This window comes from Somniosus microcephalus, chromosome 12 (assembly GCF_052327205.1).
Source record: "Somniosus microcephalus isolate GS21.2 chromosome 12, FLI_Smic_1.0, whole genome shotgun sequence".
In the NCBI taxonomy this organism is placed as follows: domain Eukaryota; kingdom Metazoa; phylum Chordata; class Chondrichthyes; order Squaliformes; family Somniosidae; genus Somniosus; species Somniosus microcephalus.
Genome location: NC_140998.1, coordinates 107,146,833 through 107,173,481, shown reverse-complemented (window position 1 = coordinate 107,173,481; position 26,649 = coordinate 107,146,833). Strand labels below are relative to the sequence as shown.

Below are 26,649 nucleotides of genomic sequence, written 5' to 3'. Positions count from 1 at the left end.
GCTAATTAAATTATGAAAACTCCAGCCCGGTTAAGTATGTACTTAGTATCTCAATTTTTAAGTCTACACAGGGGGGTTTCAATAGCTCACATTTTAGTGGAAGCCTTTTCACTACTTATTGGTTTTTTTTAAGTGCGCAGTTCCTCATTGTCTTTGCTTCAAGTGTTAATCTCATAATTGTTGATTGACTAAACTCTCTAAATAATCTTAAACTCTTCTGTTTAACACGTGTTCAGCATGCTAGCACAATTTATATGGGGTTCCGAATGTAGACTGTCGCTATCTGTATAAAAGTTGTGCAGTGCCCTGTAATGCAATGAAAATGGTGCCTTGATTTTACACCTATAGATGCTATTATTTGTAAGACAATGTAATCATAAGTAAGTCAGTTTGGTTTAGTCTTTGTGACAGGATTAATTGTTTAAAAGGGTATGTTGCTGCTTCCTAAATATTACTATGTTTTTGGCCTATTTGGATAATGTGCTTTTGATTGCAGCCAGCTCCTGTTTTATTTCATTTGCTTGTTTTGTAGGTGATGTTTGGAATGCCGTTGAATCTCTATATATAGCACTGTCAGCTGACGTGCTACCAAAACTATTATTTCTGCACATACCCCAGTGTAGGATTTGAATGCAACAGATTCATCTTGCATGCAGCATACTGATTTTAACAAAACTCAGCAAACAGCAAAACCTGGTTAATCTTGTTGCCCTTCTCTGGGTTTGATTTCCAATAACTGACAAATATTAACTACGTTATGTACTTTACACAGGCCATTTATACCAATCAAAATGTCTCTGTCCTGTACTACCAATAAAAATGAATCTTTTCCATCCACTCATCATCAATATTCAAGAAGCAGTTTATTTTGCAGAATTTGTCATTAGCCTAATTAGTTGAGGAATGCACAAATCCTAAAAAGTTACTTGCCTGAAATTAAAGCAGGAAACACTGGAAATCCTCCAGCATTGAAAAAGACAAAAGATAAGTTAATATTTTGGGTAAAGAACTTCTGTCAAAATTTTAAAAGGAAGACAGGTAAACTCCTTTATAGTTCTTATTTTAGAGCAACCAAATAAAGATTACGTCATTGCTTCGCTGAATACCTCTGCCCTAAAGCGTGATCCTGACCTCCTTGTGACTCACCACTTCAACTCTGTCACCTATTTCCACTCTGAACTTTCTGTCTTTGGCCTCTGCTCCAATGAAGAGGGAAGGGGAGAGCAACACATAAAGGTCATGGGCCAAATATGCTAACTATTAATACAGAGAGGCAACTAATAGCTCATGAACATATTTTTTTAAAGTGGTGAAAAATGAGGAATGATATGTAAGTATCATAGTCTAACTGTGAATTAAATGGAAGGGGAAAAGTGGAACATGAACAGGGGAAACTATAGGAGACAGCAAAAGACTCAAATTATTAAAATTAGTCTTCAGACCAGAGGGTTGCAGATTGGCCAGGACAAGATAAAATATCTTTCTTGAAGTTTGGGTTGAGATTGGTTGGTGCAGTCTTGGCAGTCATAGAGAGAAAGGTCAGTGTGGTAGAGGTGAAGATCATACCTGTGGAAAGTATTGGGCAAAGCGGTCAACCAATCTGCGCTTGGCTTCCAAAGAGACTTAGAAAGGGGTTTGTCTATCTTTTATAACAGCTGCTTACAAGACATTTTGAATGTTGATGTATTTTAAAATTTATGTTTAAGGGCTAATTCTTCCATCTTACAGATTATTTGACTCCTATTGTGTTATTTTTATTTCTCTGATGTCTATAAATATTTGCTAAAAATTGTTGGACACCCATTTACATATAAAGTAGAGAAAGAATAATTTAGTGAGATTCATCAAGGGAAAGACTAATTGTCGAATCTTTAGCCAAATCAGTTACCTGGTTACAGAATACAATATGTTAAACAACAGATAGCCCTGTTTATAATCTGACCTTTATCAGAAGAAAATATACCCTCCAATAGAGGAAGCTAAAGCACGGGCATTGTTCAGTAATACTTATGCTAGCACAGGCTACCTGGGTAGTATTCTGGAGATCACATGTGGGATCTCTCCTTCCATTTCCTTCATTTATTTCCTGCTGTAAGCACAACGTTTACTGCATTGTGTCTTGAGGTGAGTTTTGCTTGTGGGCATATTTAAGCTTTTCTGTGTTAACTAATACTTCTGACTAAGACAATGCTTTGTTTAAAAATTAAGAACGTAATTATTTTTTAGTTGTATCTAGTATCTTTTTTCTCATCCATTTGAGATGTGCGTTAGGAAATATTCAATTTTTTTCTAAAATTAATCCATTCCATCAAATCCCAGGAAATCAGTTCTTTAAAAAAGTGATTGAAGCCGCACAGAAATATGAAAGATTTGCATTATATTGAATACCCTTTGCTAATTCTTGTGTTTATTGCAGAGGAAACTTTCTGCTTTCTAGTTTTATAATGTTAAATCTTCTTGAAGTTATGCATTTCTGCATGTGATTTTTTTTTTACCATACCTCATATGCAGTGTTTACATATGAGCTTTGCTAAGGATATTGGCCTAGAAAGTCAGTGGGCTTTGCGCCCAGTTACCGCCCAAATAGGGTTTCTGCGCCAGTGTAAGAGGGTGCGCTGATATTCAGCGCTGCGGTAATGGCGGCGGTAGCCGGTAGCGCTGCGCCGACACCGATGACGTCATCGGTGTGTGCAGTGCCCCAGTTCCGCCCCGCTTCCGGCCCAAACCCCATATTTAGTTGCGGCCGCCTCTTCTGCAGCGGCCGCAAACAGCGCTGGAAAAACGGGGCCGTACTGCTGCGCTACTGGAGCGCTTTAAAGGGGAAGGTGCGTCCGGACGCTTTTTCGGCGGCCGCCTGCCCGCACCTCCTTCCCCGGCCTCCTCCACCCGCCCCCCCCCCCCCCCGCGGCATTGCCGGCTGCTTTCCGCGAGCCCGGCACTTCTCCGTGGTGCCGGGCTCATTTGCCGGCACAATCCAGCGGCGATCTCGCTGTTGCAGGCACCTCCCCCTTAAGAGAAGGAGGAGGCCTGCAGTACCGCAGCCTGCCGCTCCGCAGCGGGTGGCGCTGCGGCACCTAGCGTGCCGATATTCAGTTTCAGCGCCCCAAGCGGGGGCGCCGAAACCCTTGAATAGCGGCCGCCTTCGAGTTGGGGCGCTGAAACTGAATTTCCGGCGGGCGCAAGTGGCTCCGCGCGCAGTGCTAACTTTTGGGCGTTAGCCTGCTGGCGGGCCTTAACTGAATTTCTAGGCCATTGTTTAATGGTTTTTGTCATACTTGGATAAAATTTTGTTTGTTTTTTGTGTAGACAAGCTTGATTCTCATTTACAGTTTTATCAAAGAAATATAAAGGAATTCGGGATATCGATTTCTATCAAACTCAGTAACTGTGCTTGTTGAAGTCTGAGGTCTACCCATCTCCAATTCATGCTTTAATGCTATGTAAATTAGATTCGGGTAGGACTAGAACAGCAGAGATTTAAGTTGTGCCATCAAACTAACATCTTTAAAAAAAGTTATTATAATGTAGGTTCAAATGAAGACCACCCTATAGCCCATTTAATCTTGTCCTTTCAGAATACCAACACTACCATCTTCCCATTACAGCATCTAGCTGTTTCTTAAGAGTCCTGACATCAACCATCCTTCCTGGCAACCCACTCCAGCTCTTCTGTCTAAAAGAAATATTTCCTGATGTCTATTCTATGTTTTCCTTTCACACCCATGAACTTGTGTCCTCTTGTCCTGCCCTGGCACAATTGAAAGCATTGTTTTGGGTTTATTTTCTGTATTCTGTTATGTATGTTCTATATCACTATAAGTTCATCTCTGCAACATCTTTTTACAAGAGTAAAGAGCCCTAGCTTATCAAAACATTCATCAAACTCTTTTCTCTGGAGGGAATTCCAGAGCTTAGGGCCTAGGCAGCTGTAGGCACGGCCGCCAATGGTGGAGCAATTAAAATCAGCGATGCTGAAGAGGCCAGAATTAGAGGAGCGTAGATGTCTCAGGGGTTGGGGGGGGGGGATGCGGGTTGTGGGGCTGGAGGAGATTACAGAGGTAGGGAGGGGCGAGGCCATGGAGGGATTTGAAAACAAGGATGAGAATTTTAAAATCGAGGTGTTGCTTAACCGGGAGCCAATGTTGGTCAGCAAGCACAGGGGTGATGGGTGAATGGGACTTGTTGCAAGTTAGAACACAGGCAGCCGAGTTTTGGATGACCTCAGGTTTACGTAGGGTAGAATGTGGGAGGCCGGCCAGGAGTTCATCGGACTAGTCAAGTCTAAAGGTAACAAAGGCATGGATGAGGGTTTCAGTAGCGGGTGAGCTGAGGCAAGGGCGGAGACGGGCGATGTTACGGAGGTGGAAATAGGCGGTCTTCGTTATGGCGCGGATATGTGGTCGGAAGCTTATTTCAGGATCAAATATGACAGGGTCTTGACAAAGGGTTTCGACCTGAAACGTTGACTCTATTTCTCTCTCCACGGATGTTGCCTGGCCTGCTGAGTTTTTCCAGCATTTTCTGTTATTATTTCAAATATGACACCAAAGTTGTGAACAGTCTGGTTCAGCCTCAGACAGATGCTTGGGAGAGGGATGAAGTTGGTGGCTAGGGAACGGAGTTTGTGACGGGGACCGAAAACAATAGCATTGGTCTTCCCAATATTTAAAATTGGAGAACATTTCTGCTCATCCAGTACTGCATATCAGACAAACAGTCTGATCATTTAGAGACCGTGGAAGGGACGAGAGAAGTGGTAGTGAGGTAGAGCTGGGTGTCGTCAGCGTACATGTGGAAAGTGACGCTGTGTTTTCGGATGATGTTGCCGAGGAGCAGCATGTAGATGAGAAATAGGAGCGGGTCAAAGATAGATCCTTGGGGACACCAGAGGTAACAATGCGGGAGCAGGAAGAGAAGCCATTGCAGGTGATTCTTTGGCTACGATTAGATAGATAAGAATGGAACCAGGCGAGTGCAGTCTCACCCAGCTGGACAACGGTGGAGAGGCGTTTGAGGAGGATGGAGTGGTCAACTGTGTCAAAGGCTGCAAACAGGTCGAGAGGACGAGGAGGGATAGTTTACCTTTGTCACAGTCACAAAAGATGTCATTTGTGACTTTGATGAGAACCATTTCGGTACTGTGGCAAGGGCAGTAACCTGATTGGAGGTAATCAAACATGGAGTTGTGGGAAAGATGGGCACGGATTTGGGAGGCGACAACACATTCAAGGACTTTAGAGAGGAAAGGGATGTTGAAGATGGGGCAGTAGTTTGCAAGGACGGAGGGGTCAAGGGCTTTTTTTTGAGGAGAAGGGTGATGACAGCATATTTGAGGGAGAGGGGGACAGTACCTTAGGAGAGAGAACCGTTAACAGTATCAGCTAACATGGGAGCCAGAAAAGGAAATTGGGTGGTCAGCAGTTTGGTGGGAATAGTGTTGAGGGAGCAGGAAGTGGGTCGCATGGACAAGATGAGCGTGGAAAGGTCACGAGTGGAGATCGGAGAGAAACTGGAGAAAGATGCGAGTTCAGAGCTAGGGCAGGGGGGAACCTTAGAGCAAGTTTGGCCCGGTGGGCTAGGGGAAGGAAGGGATGTGGCAGAGGCAGCTGATTGGATGGTCTCAATCTTAGAGGCAAAGAAGTCCATGAGCTCCTCGCACTTGTTGGAGATGAGGGTGGAGGAGACAGGGGAGAGGGGTTTAAGAAGACTGTTAACAGTAGAGAATAGGAGCCGGGGTTTATCTTTGCATTCCACAATGACCCTGGACTAGTGAGCAGTTTTGGCAGACGAGTGCAGAACCCGATAATGCTTAATGTGGTCCAGCCAGATCTGGCGGTGAATGGCTAAACCAGTTGTCCATCATATCCGTTCAAGTCTGCGTCCCTTGGACATAAAGGAGCGAAGTTAAGGGCCGTACCAGGGGAAACAGCCAGGGTGAGAGAGAGTAATGGTTTTAATAGGGACTAGGGCATCAAAGGCAGTGGTGAGGGTGCGGTTGAGCGGATCGGTAGCTGCAGAAATGTCGTGGTGAATGGAGGGCCAAAAGTTGGACAGTTGGGATTTCGTAAGTGGAGTTGGGAGATAGTTTTTTCTAGGGGCGAACACAGAAGGAAGTAGCTTTGGTGGGGGGAAGAGGGATGTGGGTGGAGAGCGATACATGGGAGTGATCAGAGATGGCCTTATCTGCGATTGACACGATGGGAGTAGTGAGGCCACGAGAGATGGCAAGATCAAGGGGGTCGCCATGAATATGGGTTGGGGAGTTCACATGGAGGGAGAGATTAAGGGAGGACAGGAGGGCAGTGAACTCAGAGGACAGAGATCATGATGCATTGAGATGAAGGTTGAAATCACCAAGGATGAAAAGTCACTCACTGCAGAGGTTGAGGGAGGAAAGCAGTGACGATATCTTGGTGCTAAAATTTTTATGGTACTTGGGTGGGCGGTAGAGAATGAGAATTTTAAATGAGAGGTGAGAGGGGTGGAACAAGTTGAGATGCTCAAAGGAAGAGAAAGTGCCAAAGGAGTAGGGGGACAGACCAAGCTGTGATTTGGTGATGAGACCACCGCGGTGGTCCGAGTGGCAGAAGGTACAGCCAGGCGGGGCGGTTTCATTTAAGGGTAAGGTATCATCACCCCTCAGCCAGGTTTCTGTCAGGGCCATGATGTCGGTGCAATCATCCACGATAAGCTCATGGATGGCAAGGACCTTGTTCGCAAGTGAACAGATATTCTGGAGGGAGATGCGGAGAGGGTCGGTGATGGCTGATCCACTGCCAACTTCCACAGGGTCAGCACTGGGAGGGGTGAGTTGGATGGGGAGGATATTGGCAAGATTAGCCCCGAGCGGGCGCGCTGGGTGGGAAAGTCGGCGAGAGAGTATGATGAGACAGTTGAGGTTGCCGCTCGTGAGGAGGCAGCGACGAGTGCCTCGATGAGCCCTTTGCAAGCTGCCAGGAGAGGCACAGAGGGAAGCTGTGGGCTGATCTAGGAGGGAGTCAAGCCTGGGACGGTGGCAGGAGAGTAGGAAAGTTGAAGAGTAATGCAGGGTTGGGGTGGGGATATTGGAGGGCAGAGTACCGAGAGAGGAGAGATGAAAGGAGGCATGATGACAGGAGAGAGCGGTTAAGGATGGATAGAGGGAAAAGAAAAAAGGGGAGAAAAAAGTGGAAATAGAAGTGATCGGCTTGGGTCCGGAGTGGCAGCCAAAATGCACATGCAAATGGTCACGGGGAAAACTCAAGTTACATAGGCCTGGCTATGTAGCAAATATTGGGATACATATTTCCAGGTAGTAACAGGGAATAGGTAGGAGACAATAGGAGGGAGTCTAGAGTTAAAATCATAGCATAGCTGTCTGGTTCATGTATTAGATAGATCATTACTAATTTGCCATGAGGCAACTAAGCATAAGTTTGAGCTCTTGATGGATGGAATTGCAGCTTCTCATGAGCAACATGATAAGGAGCACAATTGACCATAAAACGTGTGAGCACATTGCCACCATCCTCTTGATATCAGCATGGGCACAAAACTACTCCTTTGAATGGTGGTTCCATCAGTTGGAGCTGTAGAGCTTCAAAATCAGCTGCTTACCTCTATAATCGAGTTATGACAGGCACACAACCGTAGATTTATGAGTGTTCCCATACCCAGCCTTCCACCAGCTGTTGTTCCAAGGTTCAGTGTTTCATCATCAGTTCGTTGACAGATATTTTCTTTAACTATGGCAGAAGGATTTACACAAGCAATTACCGTGATATTCTAGCCGTCCAAGTCCAATGCCGTGTACCAGACTTATTCCTCATCAATTGCTTTAACCAGGTCTTTACGTGGTATTTCAGCAAGGACACATGCAGAGCATGAGACTGTCCTCCCCTCTGGAGGAGCTCTGGCTCTCCCAGCTGCTGCCCTTTTTACCACAAATCCATCTCAAAGTTTTGTCCTCAATATCACACATAGGCTTTCTGCTGCATACAGGAAGAGTTCTGAACCATGAGGAAGAACTCTTTGGCCTAGAAATTCGGTAGGCTTAGCGCTGCTTTTGAGGCGCTAGAGGGCCTAGCGCTGGAGTTATGGCCAGTTTGGAAATTGAGTGGGTCCCTAAATCGGCGTTAGGCCGTTAGTGCTGCGCCGGCACCGATGACGTCATCGGTGTGCGCAGCGTCCCGGTTGCCATGGTAACCCGCCCGAACTCCGAAATTGACTTGCGGCCGCCTCGCCCGTGGCAGCCGCAAGCAACGTTCTGGCAGAGGTGCCTTACTGGACTTTGCGCCGGCGCATTAAAGGCCCCGCGGCGGCCGGCCGCTTTCCCGCTGGCCGCCTGGCCGCAGCTCCCTCCCCGGACTTCTCCCCCCCCGCCCCCGGGACAGATGCAAGCCCGGCACTTGTCCGAGGTGCCGGGCTCATTTTTACAATGATTTTCGCGGGCCGCGGCCGGGTGCAGGCAGCTCCTCCTTAAGGGAAGGAGGAGGCCTGCACTTCCCGAACCTGCCGCACCGCAGCGGGTGCCGCAGCGCCGGAATAGCGCCGCAATTCAGCGCGTAGCGCCAGTTTTCAGGCGCAAACAGCTTTCAGCAGCGCCGGCAGCCGTTTGGGCGCAGAACTAGTGAATTTTTGGCCCGCCCAGCGCGACTTAGCTCCGGCACTAACTTCCGGCGCTAAAGCCGTCGCTGCGCCAAAACCCAATTTCTAGGCCTTTGTACACAACGGCCTAGAAATTCAGTGCCCTTAGCGCCGATTTTGCGGCGCTAGAGGGCCTAGCGCTGCAATTGGCGCCGGTTCCTAAATTGCCTGGGGCCCTTCCGCGGCGGTAGACCGGTAGCGCTGCGCCGGCACCGATGACGTCATCGGTGTGCGCAGCGTCCCGGTTGCCGTGGTAACCCGGCCCCAAGCCAAAATTCAGTTGCGCCCGCCTCGCCCGTGGCAGGCGCAACTAAGACTCTGGCAACAGAGTCTTCCCCCAGTGTGCGCCGGCGCATAAAGGTGGAGCGGCGGCCGGCCGCGTTCCCGGCGGCCGCCTGCCCGCACCTCCCTTCCCGGACTCCTGCATTCCCCCCCCACGGCCCTGATCAGTGTCTGATGCGAGCCCGGCACTTCCCCGAGGTGCCGGGCTCAGATGTCGGGGCAATCCACCGGACAGTTGTCGGCTGCAGGCAGCTCCTCCTTAACAGGAGGAGGAGGCCTGCAGTTCCCCCGCCTGCCGCACCGCATCGGGTGCCGCAGCGGGGGATTAGCGCCGGGAAACCCAAGTTCACGCCCGTTTTGAGGCGCTAAAGGAGGGTTTTAGCGCCCGCCGCCGTCTGGGCCCAGCGCACCCGAATTTTCGTCGGGCGCTGCCGCATTACCGCTGGCGCAAACTTTCTGGCGCTACAGCCCTGGCAAGACCAGAACCCAATTTCTAGGCCAACAAGTTTAACCTGTATTAACAAAAAATGAGAAAGACCAAAGTGTCTTCACCTTTTGTCAGTGCAGTCCCAGAGAACCGTGTCTATGATGAAGTTGGCATACTGATATGAATCAACAATTGGGACCAGATGCCCCTTGAATCTTCAATCAGTATGTTTGAGATCCTCTCTTGAGCTGTACAAGGCCATAACACTGCACTTGGGAACACCTCTGACATCAGGGATCAGCCTTGTTGCTTTCCTCTGTGCTGCTGCCACAGTGACTAAAACTGTATGCAGCACTTAAGGTGCAGCCTGACCAGGGCTCTGTAGAGCTTTATTATGACCTGGGGGGGGATTTGATCACAATTGGTTTGGCCATATAACTCAGCACCCTATTTCTCTGTTTATTGCAACATGCCATTTAGACATTGTGAGCTAGAAATTCGTGGCCTTAGCGCCACTCTGTAGCGCCATTAAATAGCGCTATAACGGCGACTGCTGCTCTTACACCAGCTGCTGGCGGTTCCCGCGGTGACCACCATTTTCGTCCCTACCTTTGTGCTGCTGGTAACTGGCAGCGCCATCCCCAACAAAATGTCGGTGTCGTGATGTAAATCGGCGTGCAACACCGACTTTACATCACAAGCGCGAACTTCGACCCTAGCGCTGAATTCAACGCTGGGTCCTAAGTACGCCAGGTTAACCTGCCGTGTAAGCAGGCTGACAGTGGCGATGTCTGTACCTTTTAAAGGGACACACACATCGTTCAGGTAAGTTTGAGTTTAAGGTTTTGGACTGTTTTTTAAAATTTTATTTAAGTGGTGGCTTACTGCAATAGCTGTGAAAAGCTTTTTAAGTGTGTAGGGAGTGCTGCTGGATGCTTGCAAGGGCTCGGATGTTAAATGAAGGCCTTTGAAAAGACAGAACATGCTGCGAACACGCAACATCCGTGGAGAGAAAAACAGAGTTTACATCTGAGGTCGAGATGCTGCCTGACCTGCTGAGTATATCCAGCATTTTATGCTGTCATTTCACATTTACAGCGTTCACTTGCAGAGGGAAGAGGAAGACACAGAAGAGGAGGAAGCCGCAAAGGAGGAAGCAGAAGAGGAGGAATCAGACGGAAGGATGTATCCCAGAGAGCCCCTTTGTGGCCGGGATATCCGGGATGCAATCATCCGCCTCCGGTCTCAATGACCACAACCCCAATTCCCTTTCAACCTTAGTCCCACACCTTACCATCCATCTGTTGCTGACCATCACAACATCTTCTTGGCCACGATGCTGAAATAAAAGCCACCACAAAGCAAACTTTCAAATCCACCTATATACATCTATCCATCCAATGTGACATCAAGAAATCAATTCATCACCCGTATGTATTCTCTTAGTGAGTGTCTTGTGTGTGCCTTTGCCTATCCCACTGATGTTATGCAGTGCTACCCCAGTGGCTGCAGCATGGCTGGTGGAAGTCAGCTGACATTCAGTGGGGCTCACTGCAGGTGGACTTGCAGGACAACCTTGAGGAGCTGGTGGCTGGGAGTGTGAAATCGGGTGACGGTGTTTCTTCTTGTTCTTCTTCACTCTCCGCTCCCTTTTCTTGGTCACCCACTGGCTGGGCAAGCTGCATTTCTTGGGTGTGTGAAATGAGGAAGCCACAAGAGTGGAGTTGTGATGGGAGGGCAGGAAAGCACAAGGTGCATGCCAGAAGGAGGATAACTTATGAGGATACCAGCATCTTTTATCCTATCGTCCCCGCTGCTGGTCAAGGGCTCAGCCATGTCCCTGCCAAAAATGGCCTGCACTGTCTCCTCCAAGGGGGTGAGGCGAGGCTAGGAATGGGAGATGTGCCTCATGATTGGTACACATTGTTGGTAGGTGAGTGATTGGGGTCGTGCATTGAGAAGTGTGTGAGGCTAGTGGTGCAGTTGGCAGGAGACGGCTTTTGAAGATGCATTCACTGACCTTGACCAGTGTTCTGAGGTCACGAAGCTTCTTTGGTCACTGGAGTCAGGTGGTGGGCGTGACACTGCTGGCAGTGATGGTCTTGGTGATGTGGTCCCACATTGTTCTTTCTGGAGGGCCATCTGGCCCCTGTGAGTAGAGGGCCAGTCTTGCAGTGTTGACCCCCTGCACAAAGCTGGAGTGCTGCGTATGAGTCCCTGGGTGCCCCTTTCCTGGCTTGCTGAGTCATTTGTGTTAGTGCGAAGGCATTTTTCCAATTTTTTGAGGTTAAGAAGGGAATTCAGCTTTAAGAGCTGAATATTCACATTTCGGACTTCTTCTTAATGTTAAATATTTTTTTTAAAGGCAGAAGGGGCTGAAAACTTAATTGTCTCACTTAATTTTAATTTGTATTGCTTCAGTGTGCATGGCCCCTTTAAATCTCAGACCTCTTCGTCACCCACAATTCCTTGTGAGTGCCACAGCCTCGCTTCCAGAGGTTGTGGGAAGCTCCATAAGAACATAAGAAATAGGAGCTGGAGTAGGCCAATCGGTCGCTCGAGCCTGCTCCGCCATTCAATAAGATCATGGCTGATCTGATCCTAACCTCAAATCTACTTCCACTCTCCATCCCACCCGAACCCATGTGATCTCCTGGGAGAGGCGAAAAACCAGATAAAAACCCAATGGCCAATTTGGGAGAAAAAATCTGGGAAATTCCTCTCCGACCCATCTAGGCGATCGAAAGTCGTCCAGGAGATCACTCTGTCCCTGTATTTCCTGCAGTACTTACCTTCTGTAAAAGGTGATCTCCACCCCAGCCAGGAACAGGCCCAATTTACTCTTGAAGGACTCCTAGCTGGCAGCCTGTTCCCGAGGTCTCCACTAATCCCTGTGAATAGAATCATCTCCTGAAATCTAACACAGAATTAGAACACAAGAAGTAGGAGCAGGACCAGGCTACACGGCCCCTGGGCCAGCTCCGCCACCCACAGGGCCATGACCGATCCGAACCTAGACTCATGTCCAATTTCCTGCCCACTCCCCGTAACCCCTAATTCCCTTTACTTCTAGGAAACTGTCTATTTCTGTTTTAAATGTATTTAATGATGTAGCTTCCACAGCTTTCTGGGGCAGCAAATTCCACAGACCTACTACCCTCTGAGTGAAGAAGTTTCTCCTCATCTCAGTTTTGAAAGAGCAACCCCTTATTCTAAGATTATGCCCCCTAGTTCTAGTTTCACCCATCATTGGGAACATCCTCACCGCATCCACCCGATCAAGCCCCTTCACAATCTTATATGTTTCAATAAGATCGCCTCTCATTCTTCTGAACTCCAATGAGTAGAGTCCCAATCTACTCAACCTCTCCTCATATGTCCATTCCCTCATCCCCGGGATTAACCGAGTGAACCTTCTTTGTACTGACTCGAGAGCAAGTATGTCTTTTCTTAAGTATGGACACCCAAACTGTATGCAGTATTCCAGGTGCGGTCTCACCAATACCTTGTACAACTGCAGCAATACCTCCCTGTTTTTATATTCTATCCCCCTAGCAATAAAAGCCAACATTCCATTGGCCTTCTTGATCACCTGCTGCACCTGCATACTAACTTTTTGAGTTTCGTGCATCAAGACCCCCAGATCCCTTTGTACTGCAGTACTTTCCAGTTTCTTGCCATTAAGATAATAGCTTGCTCTATGATTTTTCCTGCCAAAGTGCATAACCTCACACTTTCCAGTATTGTATTCCATCTGCCAAATCTCTGCCCACTTACTTAGCCTGTCTATGTCCCTTTGCAGGTTTTTTATGTCCTCCTCACTCACTACTTTCCCTCCCATCTTAGTATCATCTGCAAACTTTGATATGTTACACTCGGTCCCCTCCTCCAAATCGTTAATATAGATTGTAAAGAGTTGGGGTCCCAGCACTGACCCCTGCGGAACACCACTAGTTACTGATTGCCAGTCTGAGAATGAACCATTTATCCCAACTCTCTGCTTTCTGTTAGATAACCAATCCTCCACCCATGCCAGAACATTATCGCCAATCCCGTGATTTTTTATCTTGAGCAATAATCTTTTGTGTGGCACCTTGTCAAATGCCTTTTGGAAGTCTAAATACACTACATCCACTGGTTCCCCTTTATCCACGCTGTATGTTACGTCCTGAAAGAACTCAAGCAAATTTGTCAAACATGACTTCCCCTTCATAAAACCATGCTGACTTTGTCCTATTAAATTGTGTTTATCCAAATGTCCCGTTACTGTTTCCTTAATAATGGACTCCAAAATGTTACCAACCACAGATGCTAGGCTAACTGGTCTATACTTTCCAGCCTTCTGCCAACTACCCTTTTTAAATAAGAGTGTTACATTAACAGTTTTCCAATCTGCTGGGACCTTTGCGGAGTCCAGGGAGTTTTGGAAAATTATCAATGCATCCACAATCCCTACCGCCACTTCCCTCAAGACCCTAGGATGTAAGCCATCAGGTCCAGGGGATTTATCCGCCTTGAGTCCCATTATTTTACCGAGTACCAATTCCTTAGTGATTTTAATCGTATTTAGCTCCTCCCCCTCCAGAGCCCCCTGTTTGTCCAGTGTTGGGATATTCTTAGTGTCCTCTACCGTAAAGACTGAAACAAAATATTTGTTCAGCGTTTTTGCCATCTCCATATTTTCCACCATTAATTTCCCGGTCTCATCCCCTAAGGGACCAACATTTACTTTAGCCACCCTTTTTCTTTTTATATAACTATAGAAACTCTTGCTATCTGTTTTTATATTTTTTGCTAATTTACTTTCATAATCTATCTTCCCTTTCTTAATCAATCTTTTAGTTATTTTTTGCTGTCTTTTGAAGGCTTCCCAATCTTCTATCCTCCCACTAGATTTGGCTACCTTATATGCCCTTGTTTTTAGTCAGATACTATCCTTAATTACTTAGCCACGGATGGCTGTCATTTCTTTTACACCCTTTTTTCCTCAGTGGAATTTTTTTTTTTGAAAGTTGTAAAATAACTCCTTAAACGTACACCACTGCTCATGTACCGTCTTACCCTTTAATCTATTTTCCCAGTCCACTCTAATCAATTCCGCTCTCATACCTTCATAGTCTCCTTTATTCAAGCTCAGTACGCTTGTTTGAGATCCAACCTTCTCACCCTCTAATTGAATATGGAATTCAACCATGTTATGGTCACTCATTCCAAGGGGATCCTTTACTAGGACATTTTTAATTAATCCTGACTCATTACACGGGACCAGATCTAAGGTTGCTTGCCCCCTGGTCGGTTCAGTTACATACTGCTCAAGAAACCCATCCCTAATACACTCTATGAACTCTTCCTCAAGGCTGCCCTGCCCAATTTGATTTGTCCAGTCAATATGAAAGTTAAAATCTCCCATGATTATAGCTGTTCCCTTATTACAAGCCCCAACTATTTCCTGATTAATACTCCATCCAACAGAGTTACAACTGTTAGGAGGCCTATAGACTACGCCCACTAGTGTTTTTTCCCCTTATTATTCCTTATCTCCACCCAAACTGTTTCACTATCCTGATCCTTTGACCCAACATCATTTCTCTGTATTACAGTGATTCCTTCCTTTATTAACATAGCCACCCCACCTCCCCTTCCTTCCTGCCTGTCCTTCCTGATTGTTAAATACCCTGGTATGTTTAATTCCCAGTCATGGTCACCCTGCAGCCATGTTTCTGTAATGGCCACAAGATCATACCCATATGTAGTTATTTGTGCTGTTAACTCGTCCATTTTGTTACGAATGCTACGTGCATTCAGATAAAGAACTTTCAAATATGTTTGGTGACACTTAGTTCCTGCTTTTTCCCCTTTTACTACTTTACCTTTTACTCCATACCTTCTGTCCCTTCCTGACACGCTTTGGTTTTTAATTCCCCTACTGCTACCTAGGTCTATGACCTTTTCCGTTGTCATTTTTATTATTTGCTCTCTAGAAACCTCCCCCCCACGAATTAGTTTAAAGCCCTCTCTACAGCCCTAGTTATATGATTCACCAGGATTCTAATCCCAGCACTGGCCAAGTGAAGTCCGTCCCAACGGAATAGCTCCCTCTTGCCCCAGTACTGATGCCAGTGTCCCAAGAAGCAAAACCCATTTCTCCCACTCCAGTTCCTGACCTGGACTGGAACTTCATCTCGGATGCCTCCAGGAACGCCACCAGGACGGCGTTGCATGGAAGGTAAGTGCTGCGCCATCAATCTCCTGACCCCCCCAGATGAATTTTGCCCCATTAGTGTTGCGGCCATTTCCAGTGGCTGTTAACTGCAGTTGCCGGTGATATCAGCAACTTTACTGGCTAACACGGATTTCTCCCCCCTGTGAGTGATGAGTCAACGCACCAGGTCTCTTTCAACTTCCCCCTAGGCAAACTCCATCCCACTAATACATTATGGGGCAATAATTCCTCCCCAAACGCGTGAGTACGGAAGGGGTACTCACGCGTCTGGCCGGAGGAAATGCCGGTTTTCAGCATGCACAGCGCATGCGCTAAAAACCAGCATTTCCTCTCCTCTAACCCAAGAGGTGAAGAGGCTAGCGCGTGCGGCCGGACCTGCTGTGATTTCCAGCCAAAAAAAATGTTTTTTGTCTGTTTTTTTGTTTTTCATACAGACCCCAGCATCTGCAATATTTGACCCCTTGTGACCCCACCTCATTGTTCTTTGATGTAATGTTTCCCTGACTGACCTGTTTGGACACCATTCACACCTTTGACTGCTGTGATTATCTCTCTGCCGAGGTGCGATAAATGGCAGTTGGAAAGGTTACCTGTAAACATCTGACATGATTCTCTGACTATATAAGCTGTGTCTTTATGCATTTCTCCACTTCACCTGAAGAAGGAGCAGCGCTCCGAAAGCTTGTGATTTCAAATAAAGCTGTTGGACTATAACCTGGTGTTGTGTGACTTCTTACATTTGTCCACCCCAGTCCAACTCCGGCATCTCCACACCAAGTTTTTCAAAGCAAGACCGGTACCATATGCAATTCGCCCAGCCGTCGAGGCAGAGCTGGAGAATCTGGAGAAGGCAGGTGTGTTATCTAAGGTTGACTGGAGCGAGTTGGCGACACCCATCGTTCCTGTCATGAAGAAAACGATAAACAATAAGTCTGAGGAGCCAAGGAAGGTTCGCATCTGTGGGGACTTCAAGGTGACGGTGAACCCAGCCCTTCACACAGTACAATATCCTCTTCCAAGGATAGAAGATATCTTCGCCTCACTATCTGGAGGGAAGCGTTTTACAAAAATTGACCTAGCGCAAGCATATTTGCAGTTGGAGGTTGAAGAATCCTCTAGGAAGTATCTCACGATAAACACTCACAAAGGTCTTTACCAGTATAATCGACTGGTATTCGGAGTAGCATCAGCTCCGGCGATATGGCAAAGAGCGATGGAACAAGTCCTGCAAGGGATTCCGGGGACTCGGTGTTACTTGGACGACATCCTAGTGACAGGTGAAGATGACAGTGAACACCTTGCCAACCTATAGCAGGTGCTCACTAGACTAAGAGAACATGGGCTACGAGCCAATCGCCCTAAGTGCGAGTTTTTTAAGAAACAGATATCGTATTGTGGCCACGTGATTGATGAAGAGGGGTTGCATAAGTCCCCTGACAAAATTGAAGCGGTAGTTAAGGCTCCAGCGCCTGAAAATGTGTCACAACTGAGGTCATTCCTTGGATTGGTGAATTACTACCATAAGTTTTTGCCGAATTTGTCCACAATTCTGCATCCACTGAACACCCTACTACGAACGGGAGTAGCATGGAAATGGAGCGATGAATGTAAGCGGGCCTTTCAGAAGAGTAAGGACCTAATCACTTCAAGAGAAGTATTGGCTCACTACAACCCATCACTACCGATAAGACTGGTGTGTGATGCATCTCCCTACAGTGTTGGGGCGGTACTGTCACATAAATTCCTTGATGGTTCAGAGAGGCCGATAGCTTTTGCGTCATGCTCGTTAACTTCAGCCGAGCGTAACTACGCCCAGATTGACAGAGAGGCCCTCAGCCTGGTGTGGGGGGTGAAGAAGTTCAATCACTACCTGCACGGTCAGAAATTTACTCTACTAACTGATCACCAACATCTTGTCTCCATTTTCAACCCTCAGAAGGGCGTACCGATAATGACGGCACAACGGCTACAGAGGTGGTCCCTTTTCCTAGGGGCACACCAATATGACATCGAGTACAAAGGAACTAAACAGCATGGGAATGCTGATGGATTGTCGCGCCTACCGTTGCCGACAGTGGAAGAGGAACTGGCAGTGGATCCAGTGGAGTTATTCCACTTGACTATAGTCGAATGTCTCCCTGTGACGAATGCAAACATAGAAAAGGAAACACGAAATGACCCGACACTCTCCTGGGTCTGTGATTTAACGGTGAAGGGATGGCCAGCACATGGCGAACCACTGCTGCCAGCATTCTCGCCGAGAAGAGAACAGCTGTCAGTGTGCAGAGGAGCCTTGATGTGTGGATCCAGAGTAGTAATTCCACCCAAATTGAAGGATAGAGTGCTCAATGAGCTTCATGAGGGTCATCTGGGAGGGGTAAAAATGAAGAACTTAGCCAGAGCGTTTGTGTGGTGGCCGGGAATCGATAGAGAAATCAAAGAGATGACCAAGAGCTGTACAGGATGCCAGAAGGTCCAAAACGCCCCACCACAAGCTCCTCTACATCCATGGGAGTGGCCCTCATCTCCATGGCAAAGGGTGCACATTGATTTTGCTGGTCCCTTCATGGACTCGATGTTTTTAATTGCGGTGGATGCACATTCAAAGTGGCCAGAGGTAATAAAAATGTCCTCAACCACCACAGAAAAAACTATCACCGTCTTATGAACCATATTCGCCAGGAATGGGCTGCCTGAACAGATTTGCTCTGACAATGGACCACAATTTGTGTCTGAAGAGTTCCGGAGGTTCTTAAAGAACAATGGTGTTAAGCATTACACATCCGCCCCATATCATCCAGTCACTAATGGATTGGCCGAGAGGTTTGTTCAAACATTCAAGAAGGCTATCAAGGCAATGTGTAATGAAGATATACCCCTACAACACAAGGTGGATAACTTCTTGTTTGCCTACCGGAATGTGCCACATGCGGTTACCAACCAAACTCCAGCCATGATGTTCGTCAATCGAAGACTACGATGCCGCTTGGATTTGGTTAAGCCAAACGTCAGAAGAGATGTGGAGAACAGGCAGTTTCAGAATATGAATGAAAGGCCGACCAGGAGTTTTAAGACAGGTCAACCAGTTTTGGCCCGGGACTACCGCACAGAGAAATGGCAGCCAGGAACGATCTGTACACGGCAAGGACCTCTAATGTATACCGTGGACGTTGGAGAGAGCATTGTCAGATGCCACGCTGACCAGATTCTAGAGTCACTGGAAAACGTCAACTCCACACCACGATCTGATACACCTGGCGATGAAACCGAAGTACCAATTGCATCTACCGCAGAATCGGTGATATTGGAAACAGACGAACCAAACAACGACATTGATCCCGACGCAACCTTGCCAGAAGAACCTGATATCCCAAAGAGGCGTTATCCAGACAGAATCAGGAAGCCTCCTCAAAGACTGAACTTATAATTGCTTAACTTCAACCAATGTATCTAGCAACCGTAATTGTAATTAGTTATTATTTAGTTGTTAAACGAATGTTATGTACTGTTTATCTAAAAGGGGAGGAATTGTTGTGTATGTACGTTTAAGGGAATAACTGGTCTCAGACTGCAGTACCGGCAGTGACCACCCCTGTATAAAAGGCCCTAGCAGGCTTCTGTAGTTTCAGTTTCCAGGTTGTCTCCATTCAGTGAAGACTTGTTATAATCAACTCCTGCAGTCCGTGTCTCAATTATACACGGACATAATAGATAAGTGGTGTTTTAGTGTAATTTAGAATTTTTTTTCCACAGGTTTATTATTTTAAAGAATCTACAATAAGGTTAGTTTTAGACCCTTTTTATTAAAAATTTATTACAAAATAAAAATTATTGTTTAAAATTTTTTTTTTTAACTTATTTATACTTAATTTAATGATTGGGATGTTTTTTAAATTTTTATTTAAAGTTTAAATAGTGTTTTGGGCCCCCGTAGTTTTCATGAGTTTGACAGTTCTTACTCTCAAACTCATGAATGAACCTTCCCCTCCCCTGATTGGTTGTACAGTGCTTACCTGATCCCAGCCGGCACATCGCACTAACTACGCCGCTGGATCAGGTAAGCACTGCGCGTTGACATCTGAACCGGGCCTGTGACAGGAAATGCAAGCAGGCCCGGGCTTCAGATGTCAGCGCACAGGGTGAGTGCAGATCGGGGGCTTGCACGCGCGGCAAGCCCCCGACACCAAGTTCTGGGCCATTATCTACATTCTATTTTTACTTCAAATATGCAGAGCCTTGTACTTGTCCATAATCTTCATTTACTACTGTATCCCAGGTGCACAGCTTGTTGAGTTCTTTTTTTTAAGGCTATGGAAGCCTCTGCGTCCAAAGTACTTCAGAGCCTGATGCCATCAGCAACTACCATGCAGTGGGACTGCAATTCCAAATCAGTTATATATACCAGAACCAGGACCGGTCACAACACAGACCTACGGGCCATTTTAATTCAATAGCCGCCCCTCCCTCCCCATTGCAGCCTACGGGCCATTTTAATTCAATACTCGCCCCTCCCTCCCCATTGCAGCCTGCGGGCCATTTTAATTCAATACTCGCCCCTCCCTCCCCATTGCAACCTACTGGCCATTTTAATTCAATACTCGCCCCTCCCTCCCCATTGCAACCTACCGGCCATTTTAATTCAATACTCGCCCCTCCCTCCCCATTGCAACCTACCAGCCATTTTAATTTAATACTCGCCCCTCCCTCCCCATTGCAACCGACAGGCCATTTTAATTCAATACTCGCCCCTCCCTCCCCATTGCAACCTACCGGCCATTTTAATTCAATACTCGTAACTCCATCCCCATTTCCACCGACGGGCCATTTTAATTCAATACTCGCCCCTCCCTCCCCATTTCCACCTGCGGGCCATTTTAATTCAATACTCGCCCCTCCCTCCCCATTTCCACCTGCGGGCCATTTTAATTCAATACTCGCCCCTCCCTCCCCATTTCCACCTGCGGGCCATTTTAATTCAATACTCGCCCCTCCCTCCCCATTGCAACCTACGGGCCATTTTAATTCAATACTCGCCCCTCCCTCCCCATTTCCACCTGCGGGCCATTTTAATTCAATACTCGCCCCTCCCTCCCCATTTCCACCTGCGGGCCATTTTAATTCAATACTCGCCCCTCCCTCCCCATTTCCACCTGCGGGCCATTTTAATTCAATACTCGCCCCTCCCTCCCCATTTCCACCTGCGGGCCATTTTAATTCAATACTCGCCCCTCCCTCCCCATTGCAACCTAGCTTCCTCTGTGACTATGCTCTTCTTCAATTCTTTTAGCCAGTTACTAATCCACACCCATGTCTCCCCCTCATTACCTGTGGACCTTAGTTTGTAATGGTATTGACCTCCAGATATGAATTCTCTTGATTTACAAAATATGTTCAATGTCTGGTTTTCCATTCCTTCCTAACAATTTATCCTTAAGGTTTTTAAGTAAAGAGTGATTTTTCATCATTACCAATGAATCTTTTCACATTGAAAATTCAGTATGAATTTACCCAAAAACTTGTTCCAAATGATAAGCTTTGAAGATCTAGCCCCTCAGACTGGATTACTGGACTTGACTGATTCAAAAAGTATTGAAATATTCTATATTTGAAAGACAGTAATATGATTCAGAAAAAATGGTAGACTAATGATTGACTTAGAGTGATTAGAAGGAAATAATTTCATCAACAATTTGTGATAACAGAAACTGTGAAAGGAAAGTCCAAACAATCTATAACCATCAGTACAACCTGTTGATGAAAGCACTGTCTTGAAATGATCCGCTTGTGTCTGATATATTAAAAAAAATAATACACAAGCAGATCTCCTGTGGTGTTGCTTTGGGTAAGTTGGATGAATTGCAGTTTCATAATGAAAAGAATGCAACACTGTGACACATAGGGTGTAATTTTAACCGGATCCACCCGGCTGGAAATTGACAGGATCAGATTGGCCACCCAGTTTATTCCTCGCACGCTTTTACTTTCCATTGAACTCAACATAATTACTGTTTTGTGAAGGGACTTTGCAGATTGGAAGATGTTTGTAAATTCCCAGTTCAGAAAGTGACCGTCAATGAGATGTGGCCGCTGAGACTTTTGTCAAATGGAGGGCGGTACACTGAACTCATCCTCACAGCAATGCTTTCAGTGTGTAGTTATTTATTATTTTTTCAGTTGCAGATAGAAAGGCATCAAGACCAACCTGGCAATCTCTGTAGAGAAGAAAAGATCTTCAGGAATAAGCTGAGAAGTTGCAGGCAGTGGGCCAGCAAAATTGGATCCAGGTTAATACTGAACACTGGTACTGGTGAAAACCCACAGGTGAGTTAATGGGACAGAGGTTGAAGCCAAGTGGCTTAGATTGACAGGGCATGGTAAGAAAGACATTAAAAAGAGCACGACTAAGTGAATAAATCAGCAAGTAAAGATTTTACATTGGATATGAATGGACAGGGTAGAAGAAGTTATAGAGGTTTATGTTGTGTATCAATCTATCTCCCCTACATGTGCATATTGATGATCTCCATTAAGGATAAATTGCAAAATCATTTCTAAAGGGAACCCATAATGATGTAAAATACTTACACATTTCTGTTAATGAGATCCTTGAGTTGGGTGGGGGTGAGACACACTCTCAGGAACATGTAGAAGAGCTCTACAGTAACTTGGACCAGAGCATGAATGGCCTCAAAGTGTATAACAATGCTTTTCTCAAACTTTTTTATGTGGGGGACCCCTGCAAATATTGACACATTCCCTGGGATCCCCTGAAAGCATTGACACACTTCCAGACACTATCTTGAAACACTGAGATACTCCCAGACGCCCCCTAAAAATACTGACACACTCCTGGGAATGCCTATCTCAACTTGCAAAAGACGGTGTTAGCTGTCCAGTAAGTCAACAGATGCAGAGAAATACAGAAATCCGAGGACAGACAAATAGAAATTTGATCCTATCAGTTTTCCTTTCCGACCCCCTAGACCACAGGGACCTCAGTCTGAAAATGTATAGGCCCGTATTTTCCGATCGGAGGCTTCCTGCGTGCGGAGGCCTCCGATCTGAAAAAAAATCTATGAACTTACCTGAGGGCTCCCGAGGTGCGTATACTTCCGCTCCTGGGCCTCTCCAAACTCGAAATGCACAGGGCCCATGTATCCCAGAGGCACAGGCAGTTCGCAAGCGTCCCTGGGATCACGTGGGCCACGGGAAACCAAAAGGAGAAGGGAATCTCTCTTCATATATTTGACAGGTCTATCTGTCAAGTGTATGAATGGAAATCCCCCCAAAAACACAGTAAAACATTAAATACATTTTTTTAAATCACATTTTTAAAATGAGTTGAAATTACAATAAATTAAATATTTTAAACAAAAATTAAATTTTTTTAAAAATAATTTTTTACAGGGCTAAAAATAAACTTACCTTTTTAAAAAGTTTTTAAATGATAAATGAGTGAAAAACTTTTTTTTATAAACTTTTTTCATCTCTTATGTTGGTAAAAGCAGGCCTTACGCCTGCTTTTACCAGGCGTAAGTTTTCTAAGGGTTTTCTAAGGGTGGAGGTTCTGCAGAAAGCGGAACTATCCGCCTGCAGAGGCCCTTCTCCAGGGCAGGCGTCCGATCTGTTAAGACCATTCTTGACAGATCGGAAATACCGATTTTCAGCACATGTGCTTCACATGCCTGACACCGGCATTTGCGAGGTCCCTACGGGTGTGTACACAGCTCATAGGCATCGGAATATACGGCCCATAATGTATAACAGTAGTGTCCAAACTGTGTTTTATGGGCCACCTACTGCTTCTTAGCCTAGGCAACTAGGACTTCAAAGCCTATAGAATGTTAGAATGTTACAGCACAGAAACAGGCCATTTGGTTCATCAAGTCTATATTGGTGCTTTTCTCCACCATAATCTAATCCACTCTCCTATTTGCTCCACATACCCTATATTTCTCTTTCACAATCAACTTTTAAAAAGTTGATTTTTAAAAGAATTATGGACCCTGCTTCAACAATGGTTTTGTTGCAGAGAATGCCACATTCTAACCATTCTCTGTGTAAAGTAATTAGCTCTCGGCTCCTCTTTAATTCGTTTTGTAATTTGTACATTCTTATTGCTATCTTGCTGACCAGTGGAAACAATCTATCACTATTTATTCTATCATAACCCTTCATAATCTTGAAGACCTCTATTAAGTCACTCCACTCCGTAGCCTTCTCAATTCTAATGAAAACAGCCTTAACTTCTCAAGTGTCTCTTCATAACTGTAACCCCTCATCCCGGTAACATCTTGGTGAATCTACACTGCCCCTTTTTCATTGCTTTTAGATACTTCCTATAATGGAGTACCCAAAGTGGTACACAATACTCCAACTGGAGCCTAACTAAGGCCTTGTATATGTTCAACATTACCTCCTTGCTTTTGTATTCTATGGCTTGTCTGGACACAAAACCAAGTATTCAGTTTGCCTTTTAATGCCCTTATCAACTTGCGCTGCCACCTTTAATGACCTTTGGGCCCAGGCAATTCAGTGCGTGTAATGCTTATATTTTTTATTTACTGGTTTGTCCTACTTGAATTTTGTGGGTCTGGAGATTTAGAAAGGGCTGTTTTTATTGCTGAATAAATCCCAAGTCAGAACGTCTGGATCTGTTAGTATCAGCAATTGAGACATATGTAAATTATTGGGAGGATGGAAATAAACGTTAACCATGTCCCCTGAAGTTCCATGGTATGCACCTATGCGACCAACAAAGACAAAGGGTTCAACATCCATAGCGTTTAACACCATCTCTCAATGAACAGTGGAAAATGCTTAAATTATCATCAGTGTAACTTTTCCATTGCTGTTTATATCAAAATGAAACGTTATGTGGCCTTGCCAGGGTTGCCTGTACCCTGAGAACAAATTTTTAAAAAGCACATGAAGAATAATAAAACAGAAAAATTGGATATTTAAAATGATTCATAAATTTAATCAGCAACACAGAATAGTGATAGTTTATGTTGTAATCTCTTAAGTACTGTATATTATATTGACTTGGGAACCTAATAAAGGATAACAACACTCTTGGGGCTTTCTATTCTGTTTCTTTGAAGTAATTTGAGCAGGTGACCATGCATGTTCAAAGGAGTAAATCCCACAGAATTTGCACATCATGTTCTCACAGGAAGGAGGACAGAGATGTGCATGAATTTCTAAATAGAAGCTTTTCATTTAAATTGTTCTTTTTCTTTCCTTTTAAGAGGGCTGTTCCTGCAAGTAGGCTTGCAAAACACACCAGGTGTCTTCCACGAATCAGATCCTGCTTTGTATCATTAAATATTACTCATAAAAATATTGAAAAGCTACCTCAAAACTGAAAGGAATTGAACTAAATGGATCCAATAAGCTAACATTTAAATCCAATTTGTTTAGATTTTGATCCAGCTTTACTAGCAAACAGATTGATTTTCTTTGGTGTGTGTATTTCTCTTCAGCTGAACTCAAAAGGATTCCAGTGTAACCCAAACAGCCATGAGCATCATACTGTCCCCAGTGAGGAGCCAAGAGCTGGATGCCATGGCAACTGACGCATCTCCTATGATCACAAACATGACCCCTCTAGAAGAGCCAGAGGATGAGGGAAGGATGAAGGAACTTGACGCTATCCAGCGCTATGAGAAGCCCCCCCCACTTCACACTGGAGCAGACTGGAAAGTAGTCCTTCACCTGCCGGAAATAGAAACATGGCTTCGTATGACATCAGAGCGAGTTCGAGACCTCACCTACTCTGTACAGCAAGATACTGAGAATAGACATGTAGATGTGCACCTGGTCCAGCTAAAGGTAAGAATGCGGGGAGGATATTTTTCCAACAGTACCGAACCTTGACATGAATTAATACATGAACTAAAAGTCAATTGGTACTCTATCATTAAATGTAAGCCCCTAACTAGCAGTAAAATATTTGGAGCAAATAAATTCTTGGTTGAACTGCAATTTCTGTAATGGGATACAGTTTAGCATAACACAGCGCTACAGGTGTGTGGGTACTGACAGAAGATGGTGATGGCAATCAGACCAGCTAATAGTGCTGCAGCTCGGTTTTTCAGAAGCAGCACTTGGGACACATTTTTTTATGTTAAAGACATTAATTAAATGCATATTGTTGCTGTTGCCGAAGAACTGTAATCGGCAATGGTCTGATTTACAGAAATTCATACATGTCAAAATGTGTTATTTAATGCCTTTTACACCTAGAATCCTAGAATTTTACAGTGCAGAAGGAGGCCATTTGGCCCATTGCACCTGTGCTGGCTCCCTGCCCTTTCCAACTAATAGGTGTTTCAGAATCTACTTTAACAGCAAAAAGAATTGTGAAGAAACATTGCATGCAAACTAATTCTAAAATTTCACAATATCTGGGGGGAAATTTCCTCTGTACCCTAGCTATACTGAAATCGTAAAAAATAAAGAACAGATTTGTAATTTCACTACACCTAGAATAAAGCAAATAAACCTCCTAGTGTTTATTTCACAAATATAAGGACAAATATCTACTACAGAAAAAATTGTCCATTGGTTTAGCAGCTAGTTTCCATGACCTGTTGATGCCCCTGAAAGACATTTTTTGTCAACATTTTCTCCTGAAGGCAATGACTCTTCCTGGTCATTCTTCACGCTATGTGAGTCAAGATAAGTTGGCATCCGTCGCTAATTTATCATGAAGTGCATCGCTCTTGAGCCCAGCCCTGTTGTCACCTGAAGTCCACACAGGCAGACTTTCCAGCAGAGGTCACTTGATAGCAATCAAGACGAGTGACCCTGACCTTTTATCCCCACCCCGCCCCATCCAAGGCTAGCTGAGGAATCCCTGAGGAAATTTCTGGTGTTTATCTTTACCCTGAGCATCAAACTGACCAGAAATATGCATTTTAGGATATTCTGCCCCAACATAACCTTAGCTAAAGAGGCACTAGAATCTTTGATCTGTGCAGCAAATACTTCACCCAAAGTGGTACTTTCTGAATGCTGTGCATTAGTTGCAAATATTCTCTTAGAACACATAGGAAGACAATAGATTTTGACAATTGGAGTATATTTA

General features: G+C 45.3%; 1 protein-coding gene across 6 annotated transcripts in view; it reads left to right on the top strand.

Moving 5' to 3' along the window:
* Nucleotides 1–26,649, top strand: part of akap6 (A kinase (PRKA) anchor protein 6) — a 508,272-nt gene that overhangs the window by 5,719 nt on the left and 475,904 nt on the right. For all 6 annotated transcript variants that reach the window (XM_086003387.1, XM_086003384.1, XM_086003388.1 and 3 more), the window contains exons 2-3: nucleotides 21,732–21,878; nucleotides 25,043–25,391. In XM_086003387.1, coding sequence (XP_085859513.1) covers nucleotides 25,080–25,391 — 312 coding nt within the window. In that variant the 5' untranslated portion in view covers nucleotides 21,732–21,878; nucleotides 25,043–25,079. The remainder of the gene's footprint in view (nucleotides 1–21,731; nucleotides 21,879–25,042; nucleotides 25,392–26,649) is intronic.